Source organism: Papilio machaon, chromosome 4 (assembly GCF_912999745.1).
Source record: "Papilio machaon chromosome 4, ilPapMach1.1, whole genome shotgun sequence".
Classification (NCBI taxonomy): Eukaryota; Metazoa; Arthropoda; class Insecta; order Lepidoptera; family Papilionidae; genus Papilio; species Papilio machaon.
The window spans coordinates 8,179,347-8,193,389 of NC_059989.1; the positions used below are offsets into that span (position 1 = coordinate 8,179,347).

The 14,043-nt window shown below is 36.3% G+C and overlaps 1 protein-coding gene across 1 annotated transcript; it reads left to right on the forward strand.

Annotated features, from left to right (window-relative positions):
* Positions 1 to 250: 250 nt before the first annotated feature.
* On the forward strand, positions 251 to 13,140 carry LOC106720628 (sodium-dependent dopamine transporter). The gene is made up of 12 exons (XM_045677822.1): positions 251 to 321; positions 3,163 to 3,392; positions 8,152 to 8,286; positions 9,530 to 9,684; positions 10,071 to 10,183; positions 10,352 to 10,490; positions 10,704 to 10,838; positions 11,052 to 11,155; positions 11,389 to 11,626; positions 11,739 to 11,967; positions 12,211 to 12,479; positions 12,666 to 13,140. The coding sequence occupies exons 2-12, from the start codon at positions 3,248 to 3,250 to the stop codon at positions 12,882 to 12,884; spliced, it is 1,881 nt and encodes a 626-aa protein (XP_045533778.1). The 5' UTR covers positions 251 to 321; positions 3,163 to 3,247; the 3' UTR covers positions 12,885 to 13,140.
* Positions 13,141 to 14,043: the final 903 nt, after the last annotated feature.

Genomic DNA, 14,043 nt, shown 5'->3' on the forward strand with positions numbered 1-14,043 from the left:
CTGAATAAGACGACTTTCGTGCGATTTTTCAGTGTAATTAAAAACCTTTAAAACTTTGCTACAATCTCAATTTTTTAATTTCTTCATTTGAAGAAAACATGATGATAATCACAACTTTACATCAAATATTAAATGTGCGATATTAGTTGCTCTATAATATGACTATATTCTCGAAGAATAGAGAAGTGGGCATTACCGGGATTGTAGGATGAGAGGGTAGTGCCCGCCCCGTGCGACCCGTGAGGCGGCTGCACAGCGCACTCGGCTGCGGGCACCGCGGCGCGCGGACATGGCGCCACTGACGCGCCCGCCGACCCACACGTAAGTACACTAACTTTTTTTTTTAATTTATTTTAGATCAAAGTATAAGTCGTTGAAAATTCGGTAACTTTTCAGGTTTTGGGTGACGAGGAAATAATGCGTTTGAATATAAAATTAAAAGGAAATTAAATTTTCACACTTTAGTTTTGTTAACTTTTTATTACAAAAAAATCACGTAGATTTTTTTTAAAATTTCGGGAACGGTTTTAACTTTATCTTAGAAATATAAATCTAATATTTTACAGCATTTTACGTAAATATGAAGTAATTTAATATGTTACAATGTAAATAATAAATTCAATTTAAAATTTTCTAAAAAAGAAATGATATTTGGTATAAACCAACCAGTCGCATTATGATAGACCGCCTCTTCTTTTTTACATTAAAGCTGGCAATAAATGCTTAATAGTCTTTATGTGTTAGAAAATTATTTATAAATGTGGTCCACCACATCACTAACATGTAAAGGGTTTAACGACACGCCAGTTCCCTTTGAAATAATGGGGGAAATTTACAAAAATGACAGTAAACAGGAACATTCTCTTGCCGTAACACCTTTTGTGTTATGTTTTTTTATGTACAACACATAACATATACACTTTATTAACTCTAATATTAATTTAACATAAGCCATATTTATTTCAACTATTTCATTAAAATTTACGATTAGCTATAAATCACCATACTTTCCTTTTCCCTACGGCATCATCGTTACAATTTGTACTCCTCTTTCATACATCAGCCGTCATATTTAAATTCACTATATTTTAAAGTACATCCTCTTCCACACAATCTATCCATGCTTTCTTTTGATTTCCCCTATCCTTGTAGCCGTCCATATCCAATCTCATTTCTTTCTTGTTTATGCCATCAGAGCCATATTGAATCTTTTTTAATCCGAAATTTTTTTTGGACACTCAGATCTATACTACTTAACATATTTCGTACGCATGGAGCGTTTAATTAACGTTAGGAATTTTACTTCGAATTCGAATTTATATGACTAGACGTATTTAAATATATCACAAGACTCATAAGATTAATTAAATGGAGTTGAAGAAGGAATAGAAAGAGAGAGAGAGAGCGTTGCAACTTTTTCTTCACTGTGATTGAGATTGCGTTACTTTTGCAAAGAAAACCTTCATTTCCATAATTCGAATAGTAAGATTTCGGGTCTAAAATCACTTGTAAGTAAATACGTTCTTCGTTAACGAATAAATTTAATTTTACTTATTTATCTATACATGTCAATAAAATTGGAGTGTCTGTATCCTCTTATTATCCAGAAAAAATCGTTTTTCGTAGACGTGATTTATTTGTGTAGCCAAAAAACTATTTAAAATTTTTATCTGTATGTATGTCTGTCCGAAAGGTCGCGTTTGTTCCGTGTAATCTTCGAAACGGCTGGTCCGATACGTTGACGGGACTTTAACGGTAGCTATTTTATATTTTTTATTTACTTTTTAATTCTGCGCTGATGAAGTCGCGGGCGCTCGTTAGTTACAAATAAAATTTAATTACTCATCTATAGTCAATTTAAATTCACCATGTTTGCTTCCTAATTCTCTTAAAGTTACTGAATTGATTAGAAATTATTTATCTAAATGTAAAATTCATTGTTAATTGTACTTAACTTAGGTACTTAACGAGACAGTTGCTCTAGATATCTTATGCAAAACCTACACTAAGGGAACATTTAATTCCGAGGGCGGCAGTTGAAATTAAATATTGCGGAAAACCAATGCGAGTAGCGATCATAACACGTCGATGGGGTCTCTATATGCATCGGATTTGGGATTCAATTTGTCGCGCGTCGTTACCGCTGTTGTGACGAGGAGTTTTCACGCGGACATCCGCTGTGCGCGACAGCCTCTCAGCCGGACATGCAATACGAACTCACTAGGGTTGCTACTACACACTGTAAATAATATTCACGCAGAGGCGATTTCATGTCACCCCTAGGTGAGTTGTTAGAACAAATCCGTGCACTTTTGTTACGACCAAGTACCTATATTTTATAGTTTTGCTGTTGCCTATGACGTAAAATTCCTATCAAAACGTTAATACAGCTTAATCGGTATCGTTGATGGATGCGGCGGAGAGGGATCTGTAGGATCTTCTAGTTGTAGACTGATCGAGCTATGACAGTGCAGAACCCCCAAAAGAGTCACTATAGATAGTTAAACAAGCTAATAATAAATGTTATAATATTAAGCATAGCCAATTCCTTTAGTCTTTAATTTAGAAGATTGTTCGCAAAAAAAATATATATTTACTCTGAGAGTCAACCCTATTGGATCAGAGCTCTATGGGCAGTTTCGAAAATAGGTGCTTCATCATTCGCGGCGACGGGAGTGTGTAGCGATTGTCACTTCATTACAGCGGCTCGGGTTAATGGAGGGTCGATTGGTCCGCGCGAGAGCGACGATTATTTCTGACGCTTTAATTAAACAGATTTAAGGTCAAGTGCTCGGTATTTCCGACCATAGACAACTTGACGGGATCGAGTGCGTTCTTTTTACAATGCTTTTTAATTATTCTTTTGTAAACGTATTTCATTTTTACCTACGTTAGCTAAATCTAGTTAATATTGTCGAGGAAACCGAAACTTCTAAAAATACATCTACGATTTAAGATCGAACGTCGACTTTCATAGGCTTAAAGTATGTAGCCTAAATGTTTAGTTTAGTTTTAGCTAAGATTCAACTGTCAACAGACGATAATCGTCCAATAGCTGGCAATGAAATACTGGGAAGGGGAATAAATCAAGCGACACAATCTTTGCTTTGTGATATCTGTAATGTAAAAATGGTTTGTAAGACAGATATAAATTTGTCACAGGGTGAGGCGTTACCGACATTTGAGGCAGTAGAAGGTAGGAAGAGCAGCCAACGGCAGGAGGCGGCAGGAGGCAGAAGGCAGCAGTATGGCGTTGAAGACGCCTACGCCGCGCGACGGCGAGCGCGAGACTTGGGGCAAGAAGGTTGACTTCCTGCTCTCCGTCATCGGGTTCGCCGTCGACCTCGCCAACGTGTGGCGCTTCCCTTATCTCTGCTACAAGAATGGAGGGGGTGAGTATATTAACAGCAACACAGCATCACGGGATCACTGTATTTATATGATTTGAAATGTTTGCTTTGTTATACTTGGCTCTATTATATTTTTGAGTCACAATGTCAAATAGAGTCTATGTACGTTGTAAAATGAGATTAAATTTTCATCAAATATTTAAGCATTACGTACATAATAGTTTGCTATTCAGTAAGCGACCTCGATCCAAGTTAGGGTTAGTATGAGTATTTGGCTACGGCGACTGCACGGCTTGGAGCCTGGCGTAAGAGCCTGAGAGCCACTCGCCACGATAATTGTCGACAACCCTACTTTCAACACGAATGATTGCACCCTCTACGTACTCTACAATTTGTTGAGCCTCGATCCAAAGAGAAAACAATATGAATTCATTATTCCTCCTTAAAAAGATTGGAATGAAAGATGATGCTTATTTTTAATTACTTACTGCCATATGCATACTTAATACATTAAGTTATTTTTTTAATGATTATTTGAAGAATAGATTTCGTTTTGCTTTGTGTCCATTCTTCGTTGAAATGTGGAGTAAATACACCAATTATTGTCATACTTCTTTATTATTTATGTCCTCTAAAGCCCAGTATTAGCTTAAACATTAAAAAAACTCCACTACTTAGTCTTCTACTTTTGTCCATCAAAACTTTTGTCTTAAATATTCTTTCTGACACTGTCTTAAGATTCCTTTCATCAAATTCATAAGTGTGTAGGTATTTAGAATGCGAGCAATGGCGTGCTGATTGCACGTTACCGTGTGAGGGCCCTTCTTGCGTAATAGTCGGAGAACAATCCTCGCCTTGTGCCCGCACCGGCTGGAGTGCCCGTTAGGGCCTCTCCACTACTGCCTCTAATTGAACGCTTCACATATTCAGTTTGTCCAATGATATATGACCTGGATGTTTTCGTGTAAGAACGTTCAACGTCTATTTTGTATTTTTTATCTTTTTTATCTTTCTAGTTTCTGCAATAGTTTGAAGTAAGTTTTGTAGTAAGTGTTACATTAAAAATTAAAAAAATATATAAAACCTGATTGGCTGTGGCCCTACGATCCTTCAGACAAAATTATCAGTTGGCAGACCTCTTTAACATCGATTCTGCTGTTTAAGCTCCACACGGTCATAATGGAATCATCATATATGCAAAGCAGCATATATTAAACTTATACTTAAAAGCTCTAGAAATATTACTCTCTTGTCATTTGGGTAAAAGCGATTTAAGATTGTTCTAAAACTTAAAAGTTATAAGTGGTTGGCAAGACAATAGAGACTACAGAAACTCGTGACAAAGCAAAGACCAGCGGAAATGAGAGAATCGGGGCGCGGCCAGTGCGTGACAGAGGCCGGAAACCGCTATACGTAAGCAAGTCTTTGATCTTTCTCACTTCAAGCACAGCCGGGTATTACAATATGGTAGCTTGATAATTTCTTTCATATAGTTTTAAATACACGTGTTACTGTTGAACAATCTAATAACCAAAAAGTCGACTAATTGTTACTTAAGCACTAGTAGTCCCTTAGAAAATCTTTTTCATACTAAATCTAAAGGTCTCCTTAGCGATCATTTAATAACTCTGGTTGTGTGAGTATTAGCTGAGATAATTGACTGTCTAAAGATTTTTCTTCGCGTATTTTAAGTAGTGTCCGTATTTGCAAATTAGTTTCAAACTAGCTCCAGTTCCCAAATGACAAAAGGAATTGACCGAAAACTAGTCTTCTTTTTGTCATCGTTTAATTTTCGTCACCTTCACTTTAAGTATTCCCGTCGTCGACAGACACCCCTTTACAATTTGTGTACGATTAACAAAATTCGTGCCATCTTTTTATTAATAAAAGTTTTTCCCCTCCATCGTAGTTGCGGTGACTGGCAGTATAACATATTGCATATTATAACGAGATTCTGACATAACTAATTGCATCGCAGCAGTCCGCTTTGTGCCCTTTGCCCGTCCAAGAGCCGGTAATTGACAATCAAAACGAGACCTTTACGCGACGCTAAGAGAAACTTAGTTAACTCCGCGATGTTCAGGAAAATTACTAACGTAATAAGAGGGTAATAAAGTAATGGTATCGGGTGCAGGTCATCCAGCGGGGGAGGGAGGCAGGGGCAAGGGGGCTGGGGATCGTTTCATTCTGCCGCTAAATTTATTAAGCGGCAATTCTCTGCTACTCCATAATATCGTTTCTTGTGATCTTCAACAGATTCATGCTAGAATATTTATTTAAAGATTATATTTTCTGTCTTTAGGTCGCTTAATAGTTCACTTGGTGCAAGCTTATTTGAAAGTAACCTTTAACTGGTTTGAACACCTCTTTATTTGAAGTTTTCCTAACTATTATATATATTTTCGTTAATGGTACGCTAATACACAAAGCACTAGATCGACCCTAAGTGTGGCAGTTAATCATAAAGCTATTACCGCGTAAAACTATAGTTATGTTAGGGTGTGCACAGATTTCGTAGTGTAATTGATTAGTGCCATACTTCATCGTACGGCCTCCATCGGTCACGCGTAATGACGTTTGGTGGCGTTGTCGTCGCTAAATTTAAGTGCCCAAAGCTCCAGCCCTTAATTACTTATACGTGTCCACTCATCATATGACTTGCTGTTGAATATGATTATTGATCGTAGAAAAAACTATTTTTCAATTGTTTTATCATTAGATTAGAATGAGTATATAAACTATAAAAACTATATAACTTATAAACCTATAAAACATACGATTAGGTACCGGTCGAATAATTTTAATATTGTAACTGAACTGAACGGAAATAAATAAATCTGACTTCAACTAATAAATAATTTTATTACCTTATAGTTCCGATGCGAACCCAATGTTAAACAAACACAATTTCCTTCGCTCCGATCTCAAATATAGACAATACGGATTAAATATTTCTCTGTCTCAAGATGATTTAATACTTGCGTACCGATGGAAATCTCATAATACCCAATCATCTGCGGCCCGCGATCCGAGACCCGCGACCCGCGACGCGAAGGGACCGGCCGTTCCCGATATATTCGATTACTAAGTCCACTGTCTCAGACACGGTCAGTAGAGAAATGAGATTTCGATTTATCAGATGTTCAACAAATCCGATTAGGTTCTTAGCAATTTAAAATTGAAATGTATTCCTCAGAGCATATTCTAAGCTTAAAAGAAAGCTTTTATTTAATTACATTAAAAGAAAGCTTTTATTTAATTACGTTAAAAGATTTATTTCTTAACTTATGATTCTTATTTGCTACAACTTAAAATTTAATTTCCCTACTTAATTATTACATCGGTTGTATTTTAAAAATAATATACACACAAATAACTCATGCTTGTAAGAGTGGTAGGCTGAGACTAAAAACTCATTTGGCTTCTTAAAAAAAATTGAACACTATAATCGAATGAAAAGTACTAATAAATTATATGAAATAAGGATAACCGGATAACTGTATAAATCCACATGATCCTTAACTTAAGCGACAAGAACACCCCAAGTTTCGCCACTTAAAGCGACTTGCGCTTAAAGTTATCCTTTCATCCCCTTTATCCGGGACCTGTTGCATCCGGCAGTAAAGTAAATCCGAGATAACTCCCTCAAGTGCTCTCTTCATATATAGAAATATGGCATTTATATTATTTTCCAAATTATTGTATATAATACAAAAAATGGACATATTAAATTCTTTATAAAAGGTTTCATTTCATGTGAAAAATTGTATTTTCGGTATTTTTAACAATTAGCGAAGGTATTAGTGTGTATTAAACCAACCATATACATTACATGTTTACGAAAATGAAAAAAAGGTTTTTACTTTTGAAGAAGCCTCGTTTTTGCTTCCTTATTATTATCGAATTTTATATTTATTTTAGCCAACAAATTTTAGCATTAACTTTACTATTCCTTAAAAAAAGGAATAGAGTTACTAAACTGCGTAAAAACAGAAAAATTATAAAAGTATTAATCCATATTTATCCCGATTTATAAACCATGTTAAACGCGTTATTATCCGCATAATGTCACACTTAGACCAAGTCGGTGCTGATACAGAAAATTGGTGCCGATATAATGTTGGTCAGTTGAATGTGCAGAATTAACATCTTGACCGGAAGTCTGTTATTTAGCAATTGCTAGTGGTTATTCATTCATCAGTTCAACTCACTTGTTGCTTGAAAATCCTTTAACAACGCAATAATGTCGAATGGCTCGTTCCTCGAAATCACAAATCGTAATATTACTAAGTATTCAACTAATATAATGAATCATACCAATAAATAGTATTGAAGAAAGAAATTTTATTAAGTAATTACTTTCACCTCTATTGAAAATCACAATTTGTCGCAAGAATCATCCAATACTATTAGTATACATTATTGTCGCAAAAAGAATTAATAATAAAGCAATTGTGAATTGTCCCAAGATCAATAAAAGCTTGTTCGAGTAAATGCGAGCCTCTTGAAAGGCCAATTACCACACAATTTGCGTCACCCCTGAACCGACACTGGCGCAAATTATTGTCTTGAGGAAGCTATGATCATTCATATTGAAGATACCCAGTCTTTATCTAAGTACTTAATATTAGAGAATAAGTTCAGTGGCGTATATTTACGTAAAGATTAAGATATTTATATTACTTTTTAATAAGATAAGTTCGTATAAAAATGTTAATTATTTTAAGACTATAATTTTACAAATCCTAAACTTAATTATATTTGATTAGTGTATACTTGAAGAAATTATCATATTATGTAGGAGCTTTCCTGGTGCCGTACTGCATAATGTTGGTGGTGGGCGGCATTCCACTCTTCTATATGGAGCTGGCGCTCGGGCAGTTTCACCGCAAGGGCGCTATCACCTGCTGGGGCAGGCTAGTGCCGCTCTTCAAAGGTAAGCTTCCCTTAGGTGCTGTCTTCCATGTTACTGCTCTACTGTGTTGTCAGTACCGCCTTTGCGTTTCAAATTGATGTTTCATTCGACATTTTAGACGTCTCAAAATTAAAAACGTCGGAAAATTACTTTTTTTCTGCACCTAAAATAATATAAATATATTGTTGTTAAGTTGTAGCGTTATTATTGTTAAGATGTTTAATTTCTATGACTATTTGTATTGTCTCGTTTTTTTATTTTTTTATGATTTTATTTAATTTTATATTGTCGTATAAATAAGATAAATAAAGGAAATAACTATATAGATATCTGACTTAAAAGTATAACTTTATCTCTGTTCACATAGTAAGTTACTCAGTGTACACTAGATTTATGACCGCTTAAGTTAGTCACGTAGCAACTTAACTTTGAGAGCTACTACCCACTACTAAGTAAAGTGGTCGATGTCTGTGAAATCTTGATTTATGTATTCATCTACAATCCTTTCAAATACATGAATTGAAAAATATATTGTTGGATTAAGTCATATTTAAAATAATACTAACATTACACAGCATTTTTATTTATAAACGGACATTACATCAAAACCATGAGTGGGTAGCGACACATTTTCTTTTACCAAGATTCGTTCGAGTATAAATGCAAAGGCCTATTTTTACCGCCAAACTTTAGTATACAAATAATTTTAAAATCAGTGACTGCTAAACTTGATTAACTGAGAAGATCTTCATTCTTATCTCTCTAAAAAGTTACAAGGTTATAACCACAACGAGAATGTTAATAGGACGTAAGAGTTACTAGTTGCACAATAGTGATTAGTATGGCATTGGTACCGAACTGTGTATCAATGTTAAGTCCTTTTTAATATTAAACAGTGGTAAAGTTCTTGAGCGTGGCTTGCACTTAACGCCCATAATTGACACCATTCCGAAGGTGCCCCTTAAGTGCTCCGTACGGACTCAAAGGACCGGGAATTTGCGAGGGCGGCTTATGCCCGGTGATTTCATTTCACTCGATTGTCACGTCGCACTGAGTAGCTCCGCGATATGATTTTAGAGGAGGAATAAAATTGGTAATGGACTGGAAAGGTTCTTTAGTGAAAGCATATTCTCGCTAAGAAAAGGATTTTTCTTTTTTGTTCTTTTGCATTGTTTTTTATTTCTTTCACTTTGGATTTTTTTACATGATGATATTGTTTTAATTTTTTTTGGGAATTATTTGTATTTGTTGCTAACATTATCAGGTATCGGGTACGCGGTGGTTCTGATAGCTTTCTACGTGGATTTCTATTACAATGTCATCATCGCGTGGGCGCTCCGCTTCTTCTTCGCCTCTTTCACCACCATGCTACCGTGGACTAGCTGCAACAACGAGTGGAACACGCCCTCTTGTCAACCGGTAAATATGCTTTTTGTTTTCAGCTCATATTCGCCCTTTTTAAACCGGTATATTTGCCCCACTTGCAAAATTCACGTCGCCTTCTAATCCTTTCCTCATAAGAAAAAGGTTAGTTGGGGGAGTAGACTAAAATTTGGCCTCCCGCAACAGTCTGCTCTCTGCAGTCGAAACGCGGAAAATTTCCACATCACCCCTGTCTTCTGTATGGTTGTGGTATTACACACGAGCGGACCACTCGTGCAGCATCTAATACTATTGCCGACTCTATCTTTGTTAAGACGAACAATAACTATAAGCTTTCTGTAATAATTATGAAAGTTTCTAAAACACCATAAGATGAAATGTTTTATAGCATGATTATTGATTATATGATATTCTTTTTATAGTTTGAAGCCAACTGGGATGCATTGCCAGTCAACAAATCTCAACCGCTTCACAACGAATCCGACTCTATGGCATCTTCACAACCCTTTACATCAGCGGCTTCTGAATATTTTAAGTACGTTTAATTGACCACCAATTTTCTGTTAATCCATTTTTATAACAATAATTTTGATTTTATTTTCACATTGTAGATTTTTATATTTACGTAGCTTTGTAAAACAGCCAGTTTTGAAAATTATATTTTCTAGTGAACTGGAAGTAAACATTATTTTTACATTTCTAGCCGCGCTATCCTGGAGTTGCAAGGGAGTGAAGGACTTCACGACTTGGGCGCCATCAAGTGGGATATGGCCTTGTGTCTGCTGGCTGTCTATATCATCTGCTACTTCTCTCTTTGGAAAGGGATCAGCACTTCTGGCAAAGTAAAACATCTATAGAACTGTTATCATCTTTACATCGTACATCTTTAAATTATTATAGTTACTAAAATTTCAAATAATAGTTTAGTACAAAAAAAGGTGGTCAAAGGTTTGACAGTCAAATGGAGAACTACGGCCTTATCTACACAACGATGCTCGAAGAAGGCCTGCCTTTGACGGTGGACGTCTGTGGACTGATCTCAATGATAATTTTAGGTGGTTTGGTTCACGGCTCTCTTCCCGTATGCAGTGCTTCTGATCCTGTTAGTCCGCGGTATAACGCTGCCAGGCTCCGCGACCGGCATACAGTATTACCTTAGTCCGAACTTCGAAGCCATTACACAGCCACAGGTATGGAAAGGACATTGATATTTATCTTACATCTGAAAATAGTATGGAAACAATCGAGGCAGTGTTCTATTTCATTGGATAATGTGTAATTTTAACAGTTGTCACTGATGAAAAGTACACGCAATAATACCTCGAAAATATAATTTTTGATTTCATACATCAGAGAGCATACGTTTATACTCTTCTATTACATATGTTAAAAATTTATCTCAGGTTTGGGTGGACGCGGCGACACAAGTATTCTTCTCATTGGGTCCTGGATTCGGTGTGCTGTTGGCGTATGCGTCTTATAATAAATACCATAACAACGTTTACAAGTACGTACTTATATATCTAAGTGCTAACGACATTTTAAACTAATTGTAGCTTAAGCACAATTTCAATCTATGATTTATCTCTGTTCCATGTTTCATTCAGATCCTTTCGGTCACTTTGGATTTACGTGGTAACATCCATCCAAACATTCGCATTTATAATATTCGTAAGATGGTACAATGAGTACCTAAGTTAAAAGAAGAATTAAGATTGTAAATAATTAATTATCTTCCAGAGACGCAATTTTGACTAGCGTGATCAACTCTTGCACGTCGTTCGTTGCTGGGTTTGTCATCTTCAGCGTGCTGGGCTACATGGCGCACGCGTCCGGCAAGCAGGTGCAGGACGTGGCCACTGAGGGCCCGGGCCTTGTATTCGTCGTCTACCCTGCCGCTATAGCTACGATGCCCGGATCCACTTTCTGGGCGCTGATATTTTTTATGATGCTACTGACTTTGGGACTTGATAGCTCTGTAAGTTGATGTACTTGAAAATGTTTTAATATGTTTTTTCGCCATTTATTCAAACAAGATGTTTTTGTTTAACATCTTAAATATTAGCTTATATTTTAATTTGATTTCTCAGTTCGGCGGTTCAGAAGCAATCATAACAGCTTTGAGCGACGAGTTTCCACCGATCGGTCGTCACCGTGAGATATTCGTGGCGTGTCTCTTCACTCTGTACTTCTTCGTGGGTCTGGCGTCATGCACCAAGGGTGGTTTCTACTTCTTCCAACTGCTGGACAGATACGCAGCTGGTTATTCCATGCTCGTCGCTGTGTTCTTCGAGGCGATTGCTGTGTCTTGGATTTACGGTAAGGTTTTTAATAACAGAAGAAAGCAAATGATTCTTGTAATACGTGATTATAGTGCGGTTTTTATAACCACATAATAATGGAATTGAATGCATAACACATTCAATAAATTTTCAAATTAGCAAATAAGTAAAATGAATTGATGCAAAATGCAATCATGCAAGTTAATTAAGAATCGCCCGGTCAACTATAAACCCTCGAATTTGATGCTATATTGAATAAAACAGTTTATCTATTGTATAGGTACGGAGCGTTTCTGCGAGGACATCCGCGACATGATTGGGTTCCGTCCGGGCGTGTACTGGCGCGTCTGCTGGCGCTTTGCTGCACCCGCCTTCCTGCTGTTTATCACCGTGTACGGCTTGCTCGACTACCAGCCGCTCGCATACGAAGGATACGTGTACCCCGGCTGGGCCAACGCGCTCGGCTGGACCATCGCCGGCTCCAGTGTCATCTGCATACCCACCGTCGCTGTATACAAGATTCTTACTACCAAGGGAACCTTCTTAGAGGTAATATTCGTCAACGAATACATTAAACATTTTCGGGAATATTAACTTTCACAAAGTTTTTATTTAGAAAATCACTAGCAACGGCTCTATTTAGAACAAATAAACCTGACGTTACATAACATGACACACTATGTGAGGAACTTAACACATCATACCATGCGTAGTTTACCCTATATCTTCTTTCAGCGTCTACGCATTTTAACGACACCCCTGGCGGACACAGAGCGCGGCTCGGTACACAACGGCGTGGTGGTGTCTGAGAGTGGCGGCGTTAGGCTGACATCCAACGCCGGCACGCCCACAACGCCGACAGCCCCCGCCGCGGACACCAACACCACCATCGTCGCTAACACCATCGCCACCACCACCAACGTCTCGCTTGCGCCGGGGCCTGCGCTTGTCTGAACTCAACTTTCCTTTGACATCTACTACGTGTAAAGGGTCTAGTCTATGCACGCTAAACGATGTCACTCAACTTATCTATGGACTCTAAATTGTGAATTGAAAAGTGTATTATAAAAAGCTAGAAACGGGCAACAAGATGGCGTTAATGATATAAGGAAACATAAAATAATAATGCAAACTTAACTTCTTATCTGTAATAGGTTTGGTTAAGTTAATTTTTAAGGTATAAAAAGCACACAATTGTATATGTGTGCCGAAACAATCATACTAAATATATTATAACTTAGATTTCATAGAGATTAAGAGAAAACATTGTGTTGTATTAATCCTTCACAGTGCAAACCCACAGCAATCCAGGATAATGCCTAGATTATATAATACATCTTAATATGACTATCAAAATTGAATTAGTGAGTACTTATACGTTTAGGGAACTCTGTGTAATTTTTATTCGTTGCTTCTTATATGAAAAACATAATATTCGTAGACAAATTATGCTGATATTTAGGATATATGTAGTTACGTAGATTTTAGAAATATATTTTATGGGAAGAGACGGGAATAAGGTAACAACCGTGTGGTTATACAAGGCACAATGTGGCGTATTTTAAGGTATTTTATTATAAGAATTACAGATATAATCTTTAATTAAAAGTTATCGAGAATCTGTATTATTAGAAATATTATTTAAATTGTGACATAGATTACGTAGCTTGTAAAATGTTTCAAATAATTCAGCAAACCGTCGATGTTTTAGCAGTAGTTTATTGTATTAATTAAAATCTTGCAGTAAGGTTGAAGCTGGATCAATTAGATCACGCATAAAATAACAAACCATAAATGTCATTGAGCATATTCATTGTTTATGGTTTAGTCATAGATTATAGAATAATTTCAGTTATATAAAAATTATGTTTAAATATTAGCTATCACGCTTTTCGCATTTCTTTAAGATTTTTTTTAATAATAATAATTAAGAAAAAATACGTGTAATGAGGCATTAATAGTTTAAGCGGTTTAAATCAAATATTTAAAAAAAATCTTAGAGTGTAGTTAAGGTTTCTGTATGACGAAAATACTAAACTTCAAGGTATGTTTTAATCGTTTAAAATAGATTTCAGTAGATATATGATTAGATTTAAAATAATTTTACTTCTAA